Here is a 19210-nt window from a genome sequence, read left to right as displayed (position 1 = left end):
AGTCCGAAAAGATGAGTAGGGAAAAAATGTCCGTGGCCTCCACCTGTAAAACCATTCCTGTTTTGGGGGTTGTCTCACTGTTGCCCATCTAGTGCACCTGCTGTTAATTTCATTAACACTAAAGCAGCTGAAACCGATTACCAACCCCCTCTGTTACTTAACTGACCAGATCAATATCCCAGGAGTTTAACTGACTTGATGCTATTCTCTGATTAAAAAGTGTTCCCTTTATTTTTTTGAGCAGTGTATATTGGAGGATCCATTGCACCCACTTTGTTCAGAATTTTCCCCCCTCCCCTCTGGACGTAGATTTAGAATGCCCCGAATAAAAACTAAACGATATATTACATCATTTTTGCCGAGGAGCATTCAATTACAAGGGGGGGTGGTGGTGGCGCAATGGATAAGACACATGCCTTTGTTGTGAGAGACCCGGGTTCGAATCCACTGTGAGACACCAATGTGTCACTGAGCAAGACACTTAACCCCTAGTTGCTCCAGAGACGTGCGACCTCTGACATATATAGCAATTGTAAGTCGCTTTGGATAAAAGCGTCAGCTAAATGAATAAATGTAAATGAATAAATGTAAATGAATAAATGTAAATGTAAATGTAAATTACTAAATAGATCATCCATAGGCACATAGACACATTTTAAATGCGCATTATTGAATATTGAATATTTATTTATTTATTGATTCTTTTAAGCTGTTGAACTGATGATTTCATGCCTTTGCTGTATTATTGTTGTTGTTGTACATGTTCTGTTTTTTGTCTTATTGTTATATCATGTTTGCTGTGTTGATGTTTAATGTGGCTCCCATGAGTCCAAAACAAATTCCCCTCGGGGCAATAAAGGTTTCATTCATTCATTCATTCATTCATATTTTCAGTTATTGAATCATTATCCAATATCCATGCAATATAGCGCAAGCGCAATAGTATTTCGCAAGTGTGATATATTGCTTTTCTATAGTTCATTATGCAAGACATAAATACTGATCACTTACATTTTAGGCACAATATTCCCAGTTACCTCATCTGTTTCTGCTCCGACAACTAAGATAACTCCAAATATCAAAGCAGTCTCCAATGCACATGGATTCCGAATGAATCAGCTTTTTAAATGATTTGGTTGAGTGAATGATTCACTGACACACTCATAAACCCATTTGCTGCCAAGTGCCAACTACAACTAAGTAACCTGCAGAAAAACCATTTTTTATTTCTCCCAAGGAATAGGAGAAACATCTGAGACAAAGAACTTCCAGGAAACAGGAGAGAGAGACCTCCATTAAGAGCAATGAAGAGCAACCATTAAGTAAAAAACTTCTCTGCGATTTAATACAATTGTTAAGTAAATTAGGGAAAGCTCTATCAAATAAATAAGAGATTCTGTCCAAAAACAAGAAGTTGTTGTGTTTTCTGATGTGCTTTCTTTTGGGACAATAAGGGGGATTTTATCACAGAGTTTTGACAGATGGCATGAAAAAGAAAAAGAATAAGAAGAGAAAATCCATTTAAAATAAAAAGCCACAGATCTAATCCCTTCATTAATTTTCTCTCTTATTATGATGCCTAAAACAAAATCAACCAAGAATCAAATCTTCATCAATCCCACCCCTTCATCTGTCTCTCTCTCTCTCCCTGATTTAGAGTTTCTCCTCTTCATTCTCACCAAGTGATTCTCTCAGCAGCTCCAACACTTAATTCACACAAAAAGCACTTATGAGCAACAAGCACGCACAAACCCACCGAGAGTGTTAAAACAAACAAATAAACACACACAAACCGAGGAATGCAAGACTAAGTACATTAAAAAACAGTGCAGACAAAGTCCACAATGCAACCTGATCATATTACTATAGTTATAGGACACGACTGAAGGTCAGTGGGCAACAGGTGGACGTTTCAAGTCTCACAATCATCACTCGGAGACACTATTATTAGTATTGCAACCGTATCCTAAACACCATTTCTGACAACTCAGCAACTTTCCATCAACACAACAAACGATTTGTCTCACATTGCATGAGCATGACGGCAGCTCCGTCTCTCCATCCAACACTTTCATGATCCAGGGACACTTTTTATCACCACGGCAACAACACCAATATACACTTTACTCAGATCTCAGATGGTTCCAGCTCTATGAATGCATCACAAAGGGGTCATGAAATAGAAAAATCCAAATGTCCTTGACATTTATTTACACATAAGAGGTTACTATCAATAAGGTGTGCTCTTAATAACTCATGTCTATCGACATAGAAGAGTGATACTGCTGTGGGAGAATGTCGAGAAAGACCGCCAGACGGTATTCTGTCCCTGGATGTAGACAAACAACACCTCCAAAACTGGGCATACAGTTCCGAAACTATTACGAATACATGACTGAAGTTTATTTTGATGATCCAGAGCAATTGAACGAGAAAGTTCATTTGTTTGAGTTATTTCACACCACCAGAATGTCAATTATGTTCAAGCTGCCTGTTTTTCTAAATATCTTTTGTTGAAATCTATGGCAGGGCCATGTTTGTCCTCTGAGGCAACACAGGTAAGTACATTTATTAACAATCTTTAAGAGTGTTTGTAATAAACGTCATCATACAGCCAGCATATAACGCTATCAAGAGACCAAGTGTATTACTGTTAATGCTGCTAATAAATCAGTATACATGGATTAACAATGTTTTCTTGAGTTTAGTATTAATAAAGTGTGAAGAAAGCAAGTATTTTCTGCCTCGGGCTTAAACACATATGTCTCTATTACAGTGCTGGCTATCTCAAGCATCAAAACATGTCAAACATACTGTGGTGAAGGGCATGGATGCGTTGCAGTGAAGCTCTTCAATCACCGTATTGGGTGTTTACTTGTGTTTCTGTAAGAGGTAACATCCCTCAAAACAGAGTGTGTTTGACATAGTGAAAATGAGGGTGGAAAATCAATTTTACATATATTTGGTAAAAAAAAAAAAAAAAACTTTGTTAACTTCATAAGCTAACCTTCAGAAACATAATTTAAAGATCTGAAAATGCATTTCATGACCCCTTTAATAAACAGTTTTGGACAAATCCCAGATTTTTAATGGATGTAATTCATGATGACAGACCCACCTGCTGGAGGAGCCGGGCTAACCGTAGGACACAGGAACGCCTGGAAGCTGGACGCACAGAGTTCGCTTACCGTCCCCATAGCTCAACTGTCCCTGTTTCACTCTGATGAGTGTGCGATTGAGCGACGAGAGAGAAAACACAAGCTACTTCCCCTTTTGTCCGAAAGCAGAACTGTTGATAATTATATAACGCTCTTCTTTATCATTAATTTTTCCTTTGGGTTTTCCTGTCTGACAGATTCCAAAGCAAAGATCCACAGCACTGCTTCTCTGCTCTGATGTGTGCTGGTCTTGCAATCTCACTCACTGACTTCTCTCCTTGTACAGACTCTCCTCCTCCTCTCTCTCTCTCTCTCTCTTCATACTCACCGCCACTTTGTGTTTACCATGCAGGGCTTTCTAAGCTCCCCCCTCTGTTTCTCTGTGTCTACGACCCTTTCTGTTTGAAAGTCTCTGCTGTGGTGCTGAAACAGCTTTGGTGGAGAAGGATTTACATTGACATAAGCACAGATTCATCAACAGCTCCCAGAACACCTCCCCACTCACTCCCACAAGCTCAGAGGGCAGTTTAGTCAGAGCTCAACCATTTCGGGCATCTGAGCCATGCGTGGTTTTGAAGGGCATGTATATGTTTACTCATAGAGAATCACAAGATCACCCACCCCACCTATTAACGTACGCCTGCAGACACGTGTACATTATGTTAGGTTGAGACCCTCTGAAACCCACATGCACCCAAATTGGTGCTTTTGCATCACTTTACATTTTGTGTTGTGTATGTGTTTGTATACTGGTAATTGCTTGTCCGTATAGCGGCAAGAGCATTTTAATGCAATCCTTTACTATTTTATACACTCTTAGAAAGAAATGTTCAATTGGGTTCTCAATAGAAGGTTCTAGACTCAATTTTAAAGAACACTTTATGCCAAAAAGGTTCTATACAGGAGAAATGTCTTAAATTACGGTATAATACTTTCATGTTTAATGGTTATTTCTTTTTTTTTTTTTCTAGTGATAAAGTAAGTTCTCATGCAGTTTAATTCATTTAAAATTTAAAAATGAATTAAAACTAAATCCATAAAATGACCCCGTGATGAGAACCCATAGAGTATGAAGTGCCTGACAGAACTCTTTAAGATTATACAGAGAACCTTTTCTTCTAAGCATGTATGACAATAAAAAGTCTTTCATAATGAAAATCACTATATTCTGTAAATATTCACGCAGGGCTTTGTAAACTATGAGGAAAATCTGGTTGCAATTGCGATGTTTCTAAAAAGCATGCATGACTTAAAAGAAATGGTGTTTGTGCAATACTATTAAATCATAAGACCGCTGAATATCGCTGACTTGTTACTGGTCATGTGCCATGAAACAGGAACAGAATATTACCCTCAAATAACAATCTCAGCTTTCCAAAAAAATTTTTTTTTTTAGAATGAAGAGTAGCCTGATTGTATGCATGACATTTCAACCTAAAAACTACAATTCTTATTTTTTCCCCCCTTTTGAATACAAAATAAAAGTTTTTTTTTTTTTTTTGGTGAACTATTCCCCTTATATACAACACACTTTCTGTGCTCTTAAACCATAATATTTGACAATGTTTTGCGCCTGTAAAACCATCTGGGAACATCCCTAAAAGTGATCTCAGAGGGGAGACAATTGGGAGATCCTGTTGGAAAGTCCACCCAATACTTTCCAGCTCACTCTCCTCATTTTATCTTCTGACACCCTTCCTCTCCTTCCATTCCACCCATGTATTTATCACAATTCCAATCACACCTATCCACAATACTAAATTTATTTGGAAATGTACTTAAACTACACTATTTGTAACTCTTTCTGATTTGCATTTGAGATGCATTTCTGAAGGTGTTCGATTGTGGTTAGATAGATATTGGAGATTGGAGGCACTGACACTTGAGTGAGATTAAAGACTTTTAAAATGCTCAGAATATAATTAACATGCAAATTATTAACATGCAAAACATTAGCCATTAAATGATTAATTTGACATTTAGCTGAAGCTATTATCCACAGTGATTCATAGCACACTTCTTACAGATACAGCGCCTTTAGAACAATTTAGGATTACGTGTCTTTCTCAAGGTCAACGGAGATCATTCATAAACCTACAACTTTTTGATCATCAGACCAAATTGTTAACCAATAAGCTACACCACTCATAAGGAAGTGTGCAGGTTTTAGTGTCCTCCTATAGTCTCTTTTCATCTAAAAAAAATTAAATATAGTCATCTTTTGTGTCACTTTTGATCAGTTAAATGAATCTTAAGTTCTTTAAAAAGAAAAGCTCAGCTGAGCAAATCAAGATCATTTTATCATCACAACCTCACCAACAAACAAGACTGTTCACAGCCTTATACATTTGCAGTGACTCAGGACTATAGAGAAATAAAAGATTTTTCCCTTCTCTTTTTTCAGTCTTTTCTAATTGAACACTAGACGGGCACCCCGCAGCTAGGGGAAAGAAAAGAACAGAGGAAAATGACATGAGAGTCGCATTTCAAAGGTTAGTCAGCAGTGCTTTTACCCAAACATCAAGACCTAAGACATTTCATGACATGTCTGTGCCAAAGCCCTCTAACAAGACATAGTAGTACTGTCAAAATCTGCAGCCGTGCTAAAACCAAACTAACAATAAAAGATCCTTTGCACCAACACCCTCAAAACGGACCCTGAAGAAAATCAAGGTCAGTTATGAGCATACCAGCAGGAAAATTACACATATAGCGAAATCGAAATCAATCAGGATACAGTCACAAATCCAGTTTAAGCATTAGAAGACAAACCAACACACTAAAACTATGTTTTTACCTTTGCCACATATGTATTTCTCAAAAATGCTGTGATGTCAGAAAGGGTAGGAGGTAGGTGTGAGCTGAGGATTTTGGCACGAAGTCTATGTGTCTGCACAGCTGAAGTACTAGAGGACCAATAAAGACCTGCCCAGTGTCAGCAGAGTCTGGCAAGTGTTGGGGCAAGTGTTCATTCGGCCTCTCGGTTTCATAGGCGCACCGAAGTGTGAAAATGAAAGGTTGGATTCTGAAGAGAACCACAATGGTCAGAAGCTTGGGTTTCCCCATCCAAAATGTATTCCAAGAACACTTTCTGCTTCATCATTCTGAAACTAACACTTTTTTGTGTTACAAAAAATACATCCAGTTGCTCTATTAATTAACTGAGATTACAGATGCACAAGATTTGAAAATGAAGATTAGGCTAAATTATGAAAAAAATTACAAAAGAAAAAGAGTGTGTGCTAAAGAAACCACATACTCTTAAACATTTAAGTATATATATATATATATATATATATATATATACTTAAATGTTTAAGAGTAAGTGGTTTCTTTAGCACACACTCTTTTTCTTTTGTAATATTTTTTTGTGTTTTTTGTGTAATTTTTGTGTGTGTATTTAATGTGAAATATATATATATTTCACATTAAATACACACACACACTCACACATACACACACATACAGTATTATATGTACAGTGCTTAACAAATTTATTAGACCGCCACCCAATTTAAGGTTTGTGCCACAGCTGCCCTAAACTAACAGTATTGATGATTACCAAAATCATTTTTTTGTTTCTGTAATGGAATGGTTAATCCACCAGTATGTGTAAACTCTTTAGTCCCAGTTGGCCAAGACAAAGTCCAGACTTGAATCCTATTGAACAAATTTGTGATTTAGTAGATTCAACGATTGCACAAAAGTTTAATCAAAACCAAGTCTTTGGGAACAACAAGAAACTATTTGGAAGTCAATAACAGTCAATGCCAGCAAGAATGTAAGCGTTTATCAAGTCCAAGGAATTCCATACAAAATATTACGTTTTTTGGTTATTATGTGTGAATAAAGAATATTTAGTTGTTTCAGTTTGTTATTTGCCTAATAACTGACAAGTTTAAAAAAAAGTTTTTGACAGATTCCTAAAATATTTGTGTTTTCTCTTTATTATGACAAGTGGTCTAATAAATTTGTTAAGCACACACACACATACATACATACATATATATATATATATACTCACCTAAAGGATTATTAGGAATTTCTCATTAATGCAATTATCTAATCAACCAATCACATGGCAGTTGCTTCAATGCATTTAGGGGTGTGGTCTTGGTCAAGACAATCTCCTGAACTTCAAACTGAATGTCAGAATGGGAAAGAAAGGTGATTTAAGCAATTTTGAGCGTGGCATGGTTGTTGGTGCCAGACGGGCCGGCCTGAGTATTTCACAATCTGCTCAGTTACTGGGATTTTCACGCACAACCATTTCTAGGGTTTACAAAGAATGGTGTGAAAAGGGAAAAACATCCAGTATGCGGCAGTCCTGTGGGCGAAAATGCCTTGTTGATGCTAGAGGTCAGAGGAGAATGGGCCGACTGATTCAAGCTGATAGAAGAGCAACTTTGACTGAAATAACCACTTGTTACAACCGAGGTATGCAGCAAAGCATTTGTGAAGCCACAACACGCACAACCTTGAGGCGGATGGGCTACAACAGCAGAAGACCCCACCGGGTACCACTCATCTCCACTACAAATAGGAAAAAGAGGCTACAATTTGCACGAGCTCACCAAAATTGGACAGTTGAAGACTGGAAAAATGTTGCCTGGTCTGATGAGTCTCGATTTCTGTTGAGACATTCAGATGGTAGAGTCAGAATTTGGTGTAAACAGAATGAGAACATGGATCCATCATGCCTTGTTACCACTGTGCAGGCTGGTGGTGGTGGTGTAATGGTGTGGGGGATGTTTTCTTGGCACACTTTAGCCCCCTTAGTGCCAATTGGGCATCGCTTAAATGCCACGGCCTACCTGAGCATTGTTTCTTACCATGTCCATCCCTTTATGACCACCATGTACCCATCCTCTGATGGCTACTTCCAGCAGGATAATGCACCATGTCACAAAGCTCGAATCATTTCAAATTGGTTTCTTGAACATGACAATGAGTTCACTGTACTAAAATGGCCCCCACAGTCACCAGATCTCAACCCAATAGAGCATCTTTGGGATGTGGTGGAACGGGAGCTTCGTGCCCTGGATATACATCCCACAAATCTCCATCAACTTCAAGATGCTATCCTATCAATATGGGCCAACATTTCTAAAGAATGCTTCCAGCACCTTGTTGAATCAATGCCACGTAGAATTAAGGCAGTTCTGAAGGCGAAAGGGGGTCAAACACAGTATTAGTATGGTGTTCCTAATAATCCTTTAGGTGAGTGTATTTTCTTTTGTCATAATTTAGCCTCATCTTCATTTTCAAATCTTGTGCATCTGTAGCCTCAGTTACAGTTATTAACAGAACAGATGGACGTATTGATCTGATGATATATAAAAAAAAAAACATAAAACCTTTGTAATGGTTTGTAATGGTTTAAATATGCAGCAAACAACTTGACACTTGGTACCAATCACTGATGATTTGCATATTCTGATGCTTTGCATGTTTAAAGAAATGGATTTTTAACAAGTTGCAAAACATTTCATGAGAAGTTTTACACCCCATCTACACTGCAAACAAGCAATGTGACAAAACAACACAATTATAATCAGCGAGGCAGTCTACACTGCACTATAATGGACACGCTCATATGCAGTTTAGACAGATTCATTCATTATAATGGATGGCTTTTTGGTTTCTGGTGTTGTGATGCTCATTTACAGTGCAGAAACAGAAGCACATATGAACTGTCCCACAAATCCAGACTGTTGTGATGAGCCAGACTTTGTGTATCCCCGCATTATGGTCATTTCTGTTCCCCGGTGGATACATTGTACATTAGGTGAAATTACTGATAATATTTATCAAGCAAAACAATACAATGAAAGTACACACAATAAAAAATAAGGTTCAAAGGAAGATAAGTGTAGAAGAGCAATTTGGCAGTAATGAGATACCATTTCCAAGCCAAACTAGCATCATATGCCAGCAGTAAAAGCTTTCATTTAACATCTGTGATATCTGCAGGTTCGTCATCCATAGAGGAATGAACCAGTTTTAAAAAATAAATAAGCACATACACATGCACAACCCTTATGTGACAACTCTTAAACAAGCATTTCCCAAACAATTAACATTCTGTCATAATTTACTCACCCTCATGTTGTTCCAAACCTGCATGATTTTCTTTCTTCCAAGAACCACAAAAAGTTGTATGCCATGATTCAATTAAAATGTTTACATCTTGATGACTGTGACTGATTCGGTTTTTGGTTCAGAAACCTCTAGTCTCCATTAACTGTACAGTAATAGCATGAAAATGTGATCAGTACATTATTCACAATTCATTCTGTTCTGTAGAAGGAATAAAGTAACACAGGTTTGAAATGACATGAAGGTGAGTAAATCTTTTTTTGGTTGAACTAAACTTGACTAAACTTGTAATGTACTGTACTAACAAAGGTAAAATAATATGAACTGAATACTCTCAGAAAAAAAAAGGTACGAAAGCTGTCACTGGGGCTGTAAGCATCAACTTCAGACTACTCCACCATTAAAGAAGTATTATAGTACATAAGTAACAACAACATTACAATTCTGCGAATAATAGTTCATTAAATCTTTAAATCTTTATGGGATGATCTATTCCAGTAGTTGATCATGGCAGATTGTCTCTAACCCTTTCATAAACAGGACAAATGGGAGGTCGTCAGGCTGTTGGCTGCTACTGACCTAACACTCATATTTCGAGCCCCAGTCGTCCCGTGCAGGAAAGCTGCTGTTTCATCTCAGTTGATCTTAAAACAGATCAGTCTTTTGAGGATTTCTGCTTCTCTGGAGCTTAAGATTAATGAGAGAGCGCTAGAGAGACTTTAGAAGGGAGAAAAACAGCAATATTTTTTGGATGAAATCAAAGGGTGCATGGAGAAGGAAGGGTGAATGATGGAAGCCATAAGGTGAGCTTAATTCCAAGTAAAAAATGTAACAAACACACTGCAGTTTAACTTAACTTTGTAATATTTATCTATGAATTAAATCGCATTATACTGTAGGCGTTTCGTTCAATATTTGTATATAAACATCATATTAAAAAACAGTTTTACTTTTCAAATGCCCTTTATGTTTAGATCTGATTGTTTTTCCCTTGTCCCTGACCCAAACTTTCAGTCTTAATGTAATAGGATTGGACAGCCCAGAAGATTCACAAAACGAAGAGATGACAATGACATTCCTAAACCTATAGTGTAAAAATATACACCATCTTTTATACCAAAAAATGCATGCAGGTTTTCTATACTGTATCATGATGACACAAAAACCATGTGGTTTGATGAGCCTTGTTTTGGTGACTAGTGATATTCAATCTGAAACCTACAGAATGGGAGGTGGGTAAGCCGGCAGGCAGGCCCTGTAGTTTTAATGGCTAGAATCCCAGATGATACTCAATGGACCAGCCTACGTACCAGAAGCACAAGTTACAGCAGCCTTGGTCTCGCTAGCAGAGCGACGCTTAAGCATGAGAGGTGCTTAGGACTTAAATGCACACTCAGTGACTATCAAAACCCCTACAAAACCCAAGCATCATGACACAGGAGCGGTCACTATGCCAACCAGGAACAAACTCAGCTCATATAGGCACTATATCTCTCTATTTTCCTCGCTTTTAACCCTAACATGCATCCATGCATCAATCCAGCAGAGCAGGATACTGAACTTAGTATTTAAGAGATTAATGATTTATGCATTTGTACGCCAATACATTTTAAAAGCAAATGTTTGAAATAAATGTTTATGTTAGAATATCTGCCAAATCCTCATTCATCACCATTACATATTTAATGAGTTATACAGAATAAAGACAATTTTACTTTTCATGCACTTTTGATTTTGAGGAGAAAAATAAATAACTTTATTTCTGTTATATGACCTTTAAAAGCTATTTTAAAAAGTGGCATGACCACATGGTTATTATATCATCTTATGACATGCTTGAATTTTGTGATCATTTTCCTATGTGTAGCCTATATTTATGAGCTGGATATTTTGTGGAAATAGATGCCATCTACTGGTCATTTTGTGTTAGTGCACAATTTGTGACTTTATACCTAAACTCCATCAGTTCATCTGCATTACATCAATCGGTTTTGTATTCTTTCCATATATACCTTTTTTTATGTATTTAATATTTATTTACACTGACATGGATGTCTTAGTTGGGAACTAATTTAGAATCTGTTTGTTAATGTAAGCCTGCTCAAGTAGTGGACAGAAAAGTAGGACACTAGTCTTAACTTTAGATGAAGCTAAAATTGGATTTTGTATGTGCGGTCTTCACTGTAAACAGTCTTGATTTGCAGCTAACAAGTAAACCCCAAAATGCACAGACAGCAGAAAGTTTGGCAGAGAGAGTACATCAAAAACAAACCTCTGTTCAAACTCTTGCTGTATCTAACTGGAGCAACAGACTGCCAGGGAGGAGTTAACATCATTGAGTGACAGCTGAAAGAGGTAAAGTGAGGACAAACTCAGAGGTTTCCTGTGGAGCTTTGCTCTTTCCTGGATGTGACACTTTGCCACGTCTGCAGCTGTAACCGTGGTAATGAGAGACATATCCCAGCCCCACATACCTGTCCACATTCACAAGTCTGCTCAGTGGATAAAATGATCATTTTAGAAGCTGAACTTGCATTTGGTGTTTCTTTACTGGCAGTGAGGTGTAAAACTAGCATTTAACAGCTAATTAACTGATGCACTACTGAAAAGACCACTGCTATAAATCTGTGCATGATGAAACCTCATCCTCTCAAGTTACGATCCCTCGGCCTCTGAACATGAAGTCAGTCTGAAATATACTCCAGACATTCTTTTCCATTCAAAAAGATTTATATGATTCAATTCTGTTATCAGTAATCATTTATCAAGACTGATAAGCTAAAGACAGTGAGAGAAAGGAACAAATAAATAAAGAGGGAAAGATCAAGAGAGGTTGATTTTCAGAACAGACTTTTACAACAACAAAAAAATAGAACTTTTAAGTAGGACCAGTTATGCCCTTTTACAAAGTCTTGATGTTTTTGGGGTCTACTACAATAGGTTTTCAGGTTTGTCAGTACCGCTCTGTTTAGTTCCTATCTCTATAAGGCCCCTCCTTCCAAAAAGTGCAATGCGCTCTGATTGGTCAGCTGGACCAGTGTGTTGTGATTGGTCAACTCATTTGAGCGTGTTTATGGAAATGTCATGACCCTTACCATAATCGCAAGTTTCAATACACTACTAAACGTTTCTCAACATGCGTTCTTGTCTGTAATTGTGTTCTTGTGAAACGTCATCAGTCGCTACCCAAGTACTCTTCCAATTCAAAGTTCACATCTAGCCAAGCACAATTCAAATCCCCGGATGTGTTCTTGATCCGCCCCTTTTATCGAGGATGCATTGAGAGGTGATTTGTGCGGACTTGAGACAGCCTGAGCCAGGTATCCCAGAATGCATCTTGCACCAACCAGCAAGCGTCAATAGCGGATGAGAAAACCCGCGTAATTTAAAAATACTACTGTTATTGTGTCATGAAATGTAGTTCTCATTAACCCCACGAGAACAGCCTTATCTCTTAGTCCGCTGCCTCTGATGTCTCTGTAGTGGTTAAACATGAGATATAATTCGTCTTGTGTATATCTAACGGGCAATCTTTGGTCTCATGAATCTATAAATCAGAGTACAAATGCACATATTGCCTGAACCACATATTAATGTTTAATATTTTTAAAATGTAAATGAAAAGAGGTAGGGTTGTGTTTTATATTTCGTTTTGTTAAAAATACATGCTGTGAAGATAATCAATGTACGCGTTGTTGCCTGAACCACATTTGAGTGGCGATTAATATGTTTAAGATTTTTTTAAATGAAAAGAGGCTGAGTGGTGTTTTTTAACATATTTAGTTTTATTGTTGCCTAAAATACACTCACCTAAAGGATTATTAGGAACACCATACTAATACTGTGTTTGACCCCCTTTCGCCTTCAGAACTGCCTTAATTCTACGTGGCATTGATTCAACAAGGTGCTGAAAGTATTCTTTAGAAATGTTGGCCCATATTGATAGGATAGCATCTTGCAGTTGATGGAGATTTGTGGGATGCATATCCAGGGCACGAAGCTCCCGTTCCACCACATCCCAAAGATGCTTTATTGGGTTGAGATCTGGTGACTGTGGGGGATGATTCGAGCTTTGTGACATGGTGCATTATCCTGCTGGAAGTAGCCATCAGAGGATGGGTACATGGTGGTCATAAAGGGATGGACATGGTCAGAAACAATGCTCAGGTAGGCCGTGGCATTTAAACGATGCCCAATTGGCACTAAGGGGGCTAAAGTGTGCCAAGAAAACATCCCCCACACCATTACACCACCACCACCGGCCTGCACAGTGGTAACAAGGCATGATGGATCCATGTTCTCATTCTGTTTACGCCAAATTCCATCTGAATGTCTTAACAGAAATCGAGACTCATCAGACCAGGCAACATTTTTCCAGTCTTCAACTGTCCAATTTTGGTGAGCTTGTGCAAATTGTAGCCTCTTTTTCGTATTTGTAGTGGAGATGAGTGGTACCCGGTGGGGTCTTCTGCTGTTGTAGCCCATCCGCCTCAAGGTTGTGCGTGTTGTGGCTTCACAAATGCTTTGCTGCATACCTCGGTTGTAACGAGTGGTTATTTCAGTCAAAGTTGCTCTTCTATCAGCTTGAATCAGTCGGCCCATTCTCCTCTGACCTCTAGCATCAACAAGGCATTTTCGCCCACAGGACTGCCGCATACTGGATGTTTTTCCCTTTTCACACCATTCTTTGTAAACCCTAGAAATGGTTGTGCGTGAAAATCCCAGTAACTGAGCAGATTGTGAAATACTCAGACCGGCCCGTCTGGCACCAACAACCATGCCACGCTCAAAATTGCTTAAATCACCTTTCTTTCCCATTCTGACATTCAGTTTGGAGTTCAGGAGATTGTCTTGACCAGGACCACACCCCTAAATGCACTGAAGCAACTGCCATGTGATTGGTTGATTAGATAATAGCATTAATGAGAAATTGAACAGGTGTTCCTAATAATCCTTTAGGTGAGTGTATACATACAAAGATAACCGGAGTAGCCAGAGCGAGCTGAGTGACGTTATCAAGAACACTGCTGTACCGTTTGCAGAATCGCCAGACTTGCGTCCTCCCATCCTCGGGAATTCGTTCTCTTGAGTCGAACTTGGCAAGTCCGAACTACCAAGGACGCAAGTCCGAACTTTGTGTACTTGGTATTAAAAAACGCCTCAGGCCTCGCTCCTTTTTTTGCGTATGTCTTGGGCGGGATTTATTTAAATGAGGAATATTGTGATTCCTGGAAGAAAATTAAAGACTACAATCAAGGCGTTTCAGGGAATTCAGAAACACTGCGCATTGATATTGAGAATAACTCCCTTTGGAATAGACTTTGTGCTTTGTAACTTTGCAGACCTTTTTCATGCTCAAACAGCTAAATTTCACACTAAAGAAAGTTAAAAAAGTAAAACAGCATAAGAAGTCCTCTTTAAGTTCACTTCTAAAGGTCAAGGGGGATCATGGCTTCTTTTGTGCCAAGATTTTAGAATGGCCTATCACTGTTAGTTAGGTCCTCGACCATCAACACATTCAAACCCATCTCATTTCTCTGGCCGCTGCTGTAATGTGTTCTCTATTTGTTAGGTTTTAATTTTTAGCATTCAAATTAGTCTGTGTTTATCAGATCTTAAAGGTATAGTTCACCCCAAAAAATAAAATTCTGTCGTCATTTACACATACTCTTGTCGTTGCAAACCTGTGTGACTTTCTTTATTCTGTAAAACTCAAAGGACGACATACTGAAAAATATCTAAACAATGAATGTTTTTTGGACCCCACTGACATTCATTTTTATGAAAAAAAAACAAGCGACTACCAACAAGACCACAAAAATCTCAAATCTCAAATCATAAAGAGGTGCAACAAATAGAGTCTAACGGACAAATGAGCCGTCATTTCTATTATGACTCAAGTTGTTATGGAAATGACAAAATACAGCCCTAAGAGTGTGCATTTAAGGTGGGTGTGGTGCATTTAGTTCCTGCTGCTCGTGAAATCATTTCATTGTCTTCAACAAGACTTCAGGAAACTTTAGGAAAACTGTTTGGTACAAACTTCTAGAGCTTCTTTGTTTTCACTGCTTTTAAACAGGTGTCACTTTTGAACAGGTTTCACTCTTGTACAAAAACAGACATTTAACCACTCTTCAAAAGCTCTGTGGTGTGTGTGTTGTTTTCACTCAGGATATCCTGTAACATCATTTCTGCTACTCTGACATTCTACAAAAAAACAAAAAAAGCAATGAAAAAAGCTAAAATATTTTACTGTGGGTGTGGGCACAATATAGAAAAATACAATTTTAAGAATTTTGAGTTTTAAAAGGTTCATTAAACATCACAAAAACAAACTCAAACCCCATCTTTTTAATATACTGTATAAATAGCATTAAAGTGAATGAGATCAATTTGGGTCGTCCTCTATAACAACACAGCAACATATCTGAATTTATGATGACTCTTTCAAAGCACATACAAATCCTTGGCTAACTTTAGCTTTAAAAAGATACATATGAACAGAAATAGATGCACACAAACCAAACATTTGGGTCAACAACTTGTCTGTCATGTCAACATGGTGTCCCTACTGACAAACTTAGTCAAACATTGTGTTTTATAAGTCACTGCCAGCATGCAAATGTTTGCTTTATTATTTAGCATCGACCTGTTAGTTTGGTCTCATTTGGATTCCAATTAAACACAAACTTCTATTAATCTGCCATTGTTTTACACCATAATGCACTTTGACACGCCGCTGTCAGTCTTAACACGTTATTCAGTCATATAAAACTTTAATGACATAAAACTTACCATAATCGTCCGCGTCCATCCTGCAGCGGTGTTTCACACAGACAGCTCTAGTCTTCCTCCGCCAAACACACTCAACATCACTTGTCACTCAGTCGCGCTGCTCTTTTCTCTTCCAGGTTACTTCGGTTCCACTCACGGTGAACTGTACACACACATTGGCCGTGTCTGAAAACCTAGTAAGTCACCTACATAGACAGCATTTCTTGGCATCATGAGCGCGCAAAAACGGCCCAAAAGTCTGCCTATGTAGAACGCTGGCTTGGTTTTTAGACACAGCCAGCCTCTTCAGTGTTCTGAAAGAACAAATATCTGTCTCCCATTCACATTTTTTTTATTATTTTTTTTATAATATATATATATATATATATATATATATATATATATATATATATATATATATATATATATATATATATATATATTATTTTTTTTTTTTTATTTTTTTTTTATGCCCTATGTGCTTTCCTCTCTCTTTTTTCCGCCATGTTTTATTCTGTCCAGCAGGAGTCTCCATAACCTCTTGAGAGATTGAAATAAGGGCTATTAAATTACACAAATGGTTTGAATTAAGTCACTTTAACATTACATTACATTTTACATTACATATTTATTTTTATTTTTATTATCATCCATGGGTTTGAAACCCATCAGAAACCATAAATACAGTAAGATTTTTTTTTTTGCTGTAATTTTCAAATGTAAAATTAAGTTGGTGAAGTTTTAAAAAATAAAATATTAATGATTAAAATTAAAATAAAACATCCCTGCATTTGCAACTTGAATGCTAACAATTATGCTATTGTCACCCACCAGATACCATAAATACAATAAGATTTTTTCCTGTCTTTTTTAAATGTAAAATTATGTTGGCGTAGTTTTAAAACATGTAATTTCTCCTACGCATTATTTTGTTAAGCATATAATTTTACTTCCTAGATGGTATTTACCTGTTGCACATTAAATACTGCCTTTTCAGGATGATACATCTAATTACAGGATTTAGTCTTAATATAAATTAAACAGTGGGCTCACATAATAAGTGAATAAATGTTCAGCTCTTCTGCTTTTATTCTCATCTCCTGTATGTCTGCAGCCTCACTCTATTGGTAATTGTTTAATGATTGACAGAAGCAGTAATTGCTATTCCAAACACACAGAGCCAGACAATAACCTCGCTATGTTCCTATAAGAAAACCTCTGTTGGAATAATGCAGTCGTATTTTAAGAAAAGCCAGACTGTAATTTCTAAATCATTATGTAAAAATTCCTTATAGATGCGCAGATTAGTTCACTGTTGCCACTGTTTACAAATTGGCCATCACAAGAAAGCTTGGTGTTTCATTGTATAGCTCTGTCTGCAGGTTTTTTGCAAGGGATGCAAAAAATAAATAAAAAAATCACGAAAACACTCCTTCTGGGCACCACATACACATTTTTGACATAGTTTCCTTGTTAAGTATTACCACAGACACTAAATTGCTTTTGTCTGTGCCGCACACCATCAAACACGCAACAGCAGACCAAGTCACAAAGTTTCTTTCCTTCACAAAAGCACAGCATCAATACCAAGCTTTCTTGTAGAACTCAGTCAAAACTAGTACAACAGAGGCGACTATCTTCTCAGCCCCTGAAGTTAAGGATGTGTGTCTTGAGATTGGGCCTTGTGATAAACTAAGACTCTGTGCTCTTTTAACTAAGCTCTTTATTAAGAAGAGATTTTTCAAAATGCAAAACTGAAATAAAAACAAGGTCATGTGACATTTCAATCGAAGGGGCTGTGCAGCCACAGCCAGAGTGGTGATGTCATCATTAAGATGGAGTCATTGCCAACAAACTTGCCATGAGATTTTCCAACCATTGCATTAATTTATTTATTTTACTTCATTCTCTCTCAGAGCAGCACATTGTGGATTTTTGCTTTTCCCTCTAGTCAAAGTGGAAACAATGAGAGTGAGCCAGCTGCAGACACAGCCTCATGGCAGACGCAGGAGAAAAGAGTCTTTTACTGCTGTTCTGAGTGGGAAGAGAAACAATAAAGAGACTTCAGTAGGTTTATGACTACAAGAGCAAATTCCTTGTAGATGTGATAGCAGCTAATGTTCCCTATTCAGCATCTCTGGTGTGCTTTTGTGTATTAATATGAAGAAATACGTTTTTTTATTCTAGGATTACGGTTCACAATAAGGGTAAAAAGCTGTTTTATCAAAAGAGCGTGGATAATAAAAAAAAGGAAAGCAGAAAGAAAAAGGAAGATTTATTCCACTTTATATAGGCTATTATTAAACTGACAGAATGAGAGAAGCACTACAGTAGCCTCCCACATATTTTCATTGTGCTTCGTGATGCTTTTTGGAAGCGAAAAAATGAAAAACTATCATAGATCATAAAAGTAGCCAATGTGGCTCTATATTCTAAGTCCTCTGAATTCATGTGATAACTTTGTGCGAGAAGACTGTAATTTAAATAATTTATTAGATAGTCCTATTCATGAGAGAATCATTTAAACAGGATTTGTGAACCGAATCAACGATTCAAAGGTTTGACTCAGAAGAACTATTTGTTAATGAAGCAACGTGCCAAGAATGACAAGATTATTTGTGAATAAAGACTGTTCGGGAATCTCTTTTTTTCATACAAAACTATCACATGGGTTTAGAAGACTTGGGAAAGAAACATCATTAAGGCTACTATTCATTTTTAAATTAACTATATCAATTCTAATGTGTTGTTATGATGTCAGTTTGTCGCTACGTCATACCCATCTATCCGAAAACGTTCTTACTTTGGCTAACGTTCTTTCAAGTTATGAACAAACATTCTTCCAGTAACATTATCAGAATGTCTATTCAAAGTTATAATGATCTTAAAACATTAGCACAAAAACATTATTTATGCATCTAAAACGTTTTAGTTGGATGTTTGTCTAGAAAGAAGGAAAAGCAGCTTAGCCAATATAAGTCTATTTTTTCCTCTAACAAAGACTGTGCTGCTATAATAGATTTGTTTAATGCTTAAATGTGTTTATCCGTACAAAACGCCGTCCTGACAGAAAGAGTGAAAGAAATGTTTCGAGGACCTTCGTGAAGCGCCCACCTCTGGTTGAATCTGGTTTAAAAGGGAGGAGTCCACGCGCAGTATTAAGGCATGAACCTGGTCTC

General features: G+C 37.4%; 1 protein-coding gene across 2 annotated transcripts in view; it reads right to left on the bottom strand.

The window, feature by feature from the left end:
* cyth1b (cytohesin 1b) overlaps positions 1–16211 on the bottom strand; it is a 69283-nt gene extending 53072 nt beyond the window's left edge. The window contains exon 1 of one of the 2 annotated variants that reach the window (XM_082152995.1): positions 16053–16211. In XM_082152995.1, coding sequence (XP_082009121.1) covers positions 16053–16071 — 19 coding nt within the window. In that variant the 5' untranslated portion in view covers positions 16072–16211. Of the gene's footprint in view, positions 1–3118; positions 5885–16052 lie in introns of those variants that run through there. The other variant, XM_082152993.1, reaches the window with a different exon arrangement.
* Between the last annotated feature and the right edge of the window lie 2999 nt (positions 16212–19210).

This window comes from Leuciscus leuciscus, assembly GCF_965113295.1.
Source record: "Leuciscus leuciscus genome assembly, chromosome: 21".
NCBI classification, from domain to species: domain Eukaryota; kingdom Metazoa; phylum Chordata; class Actinopteri; order Cypriniformes; family Leuciscidae; genus Leuciscus; species Leuciscus leuciscus.
This window is presented reverse-complemented; position numbering and strand designations above follow the sequence as displayed.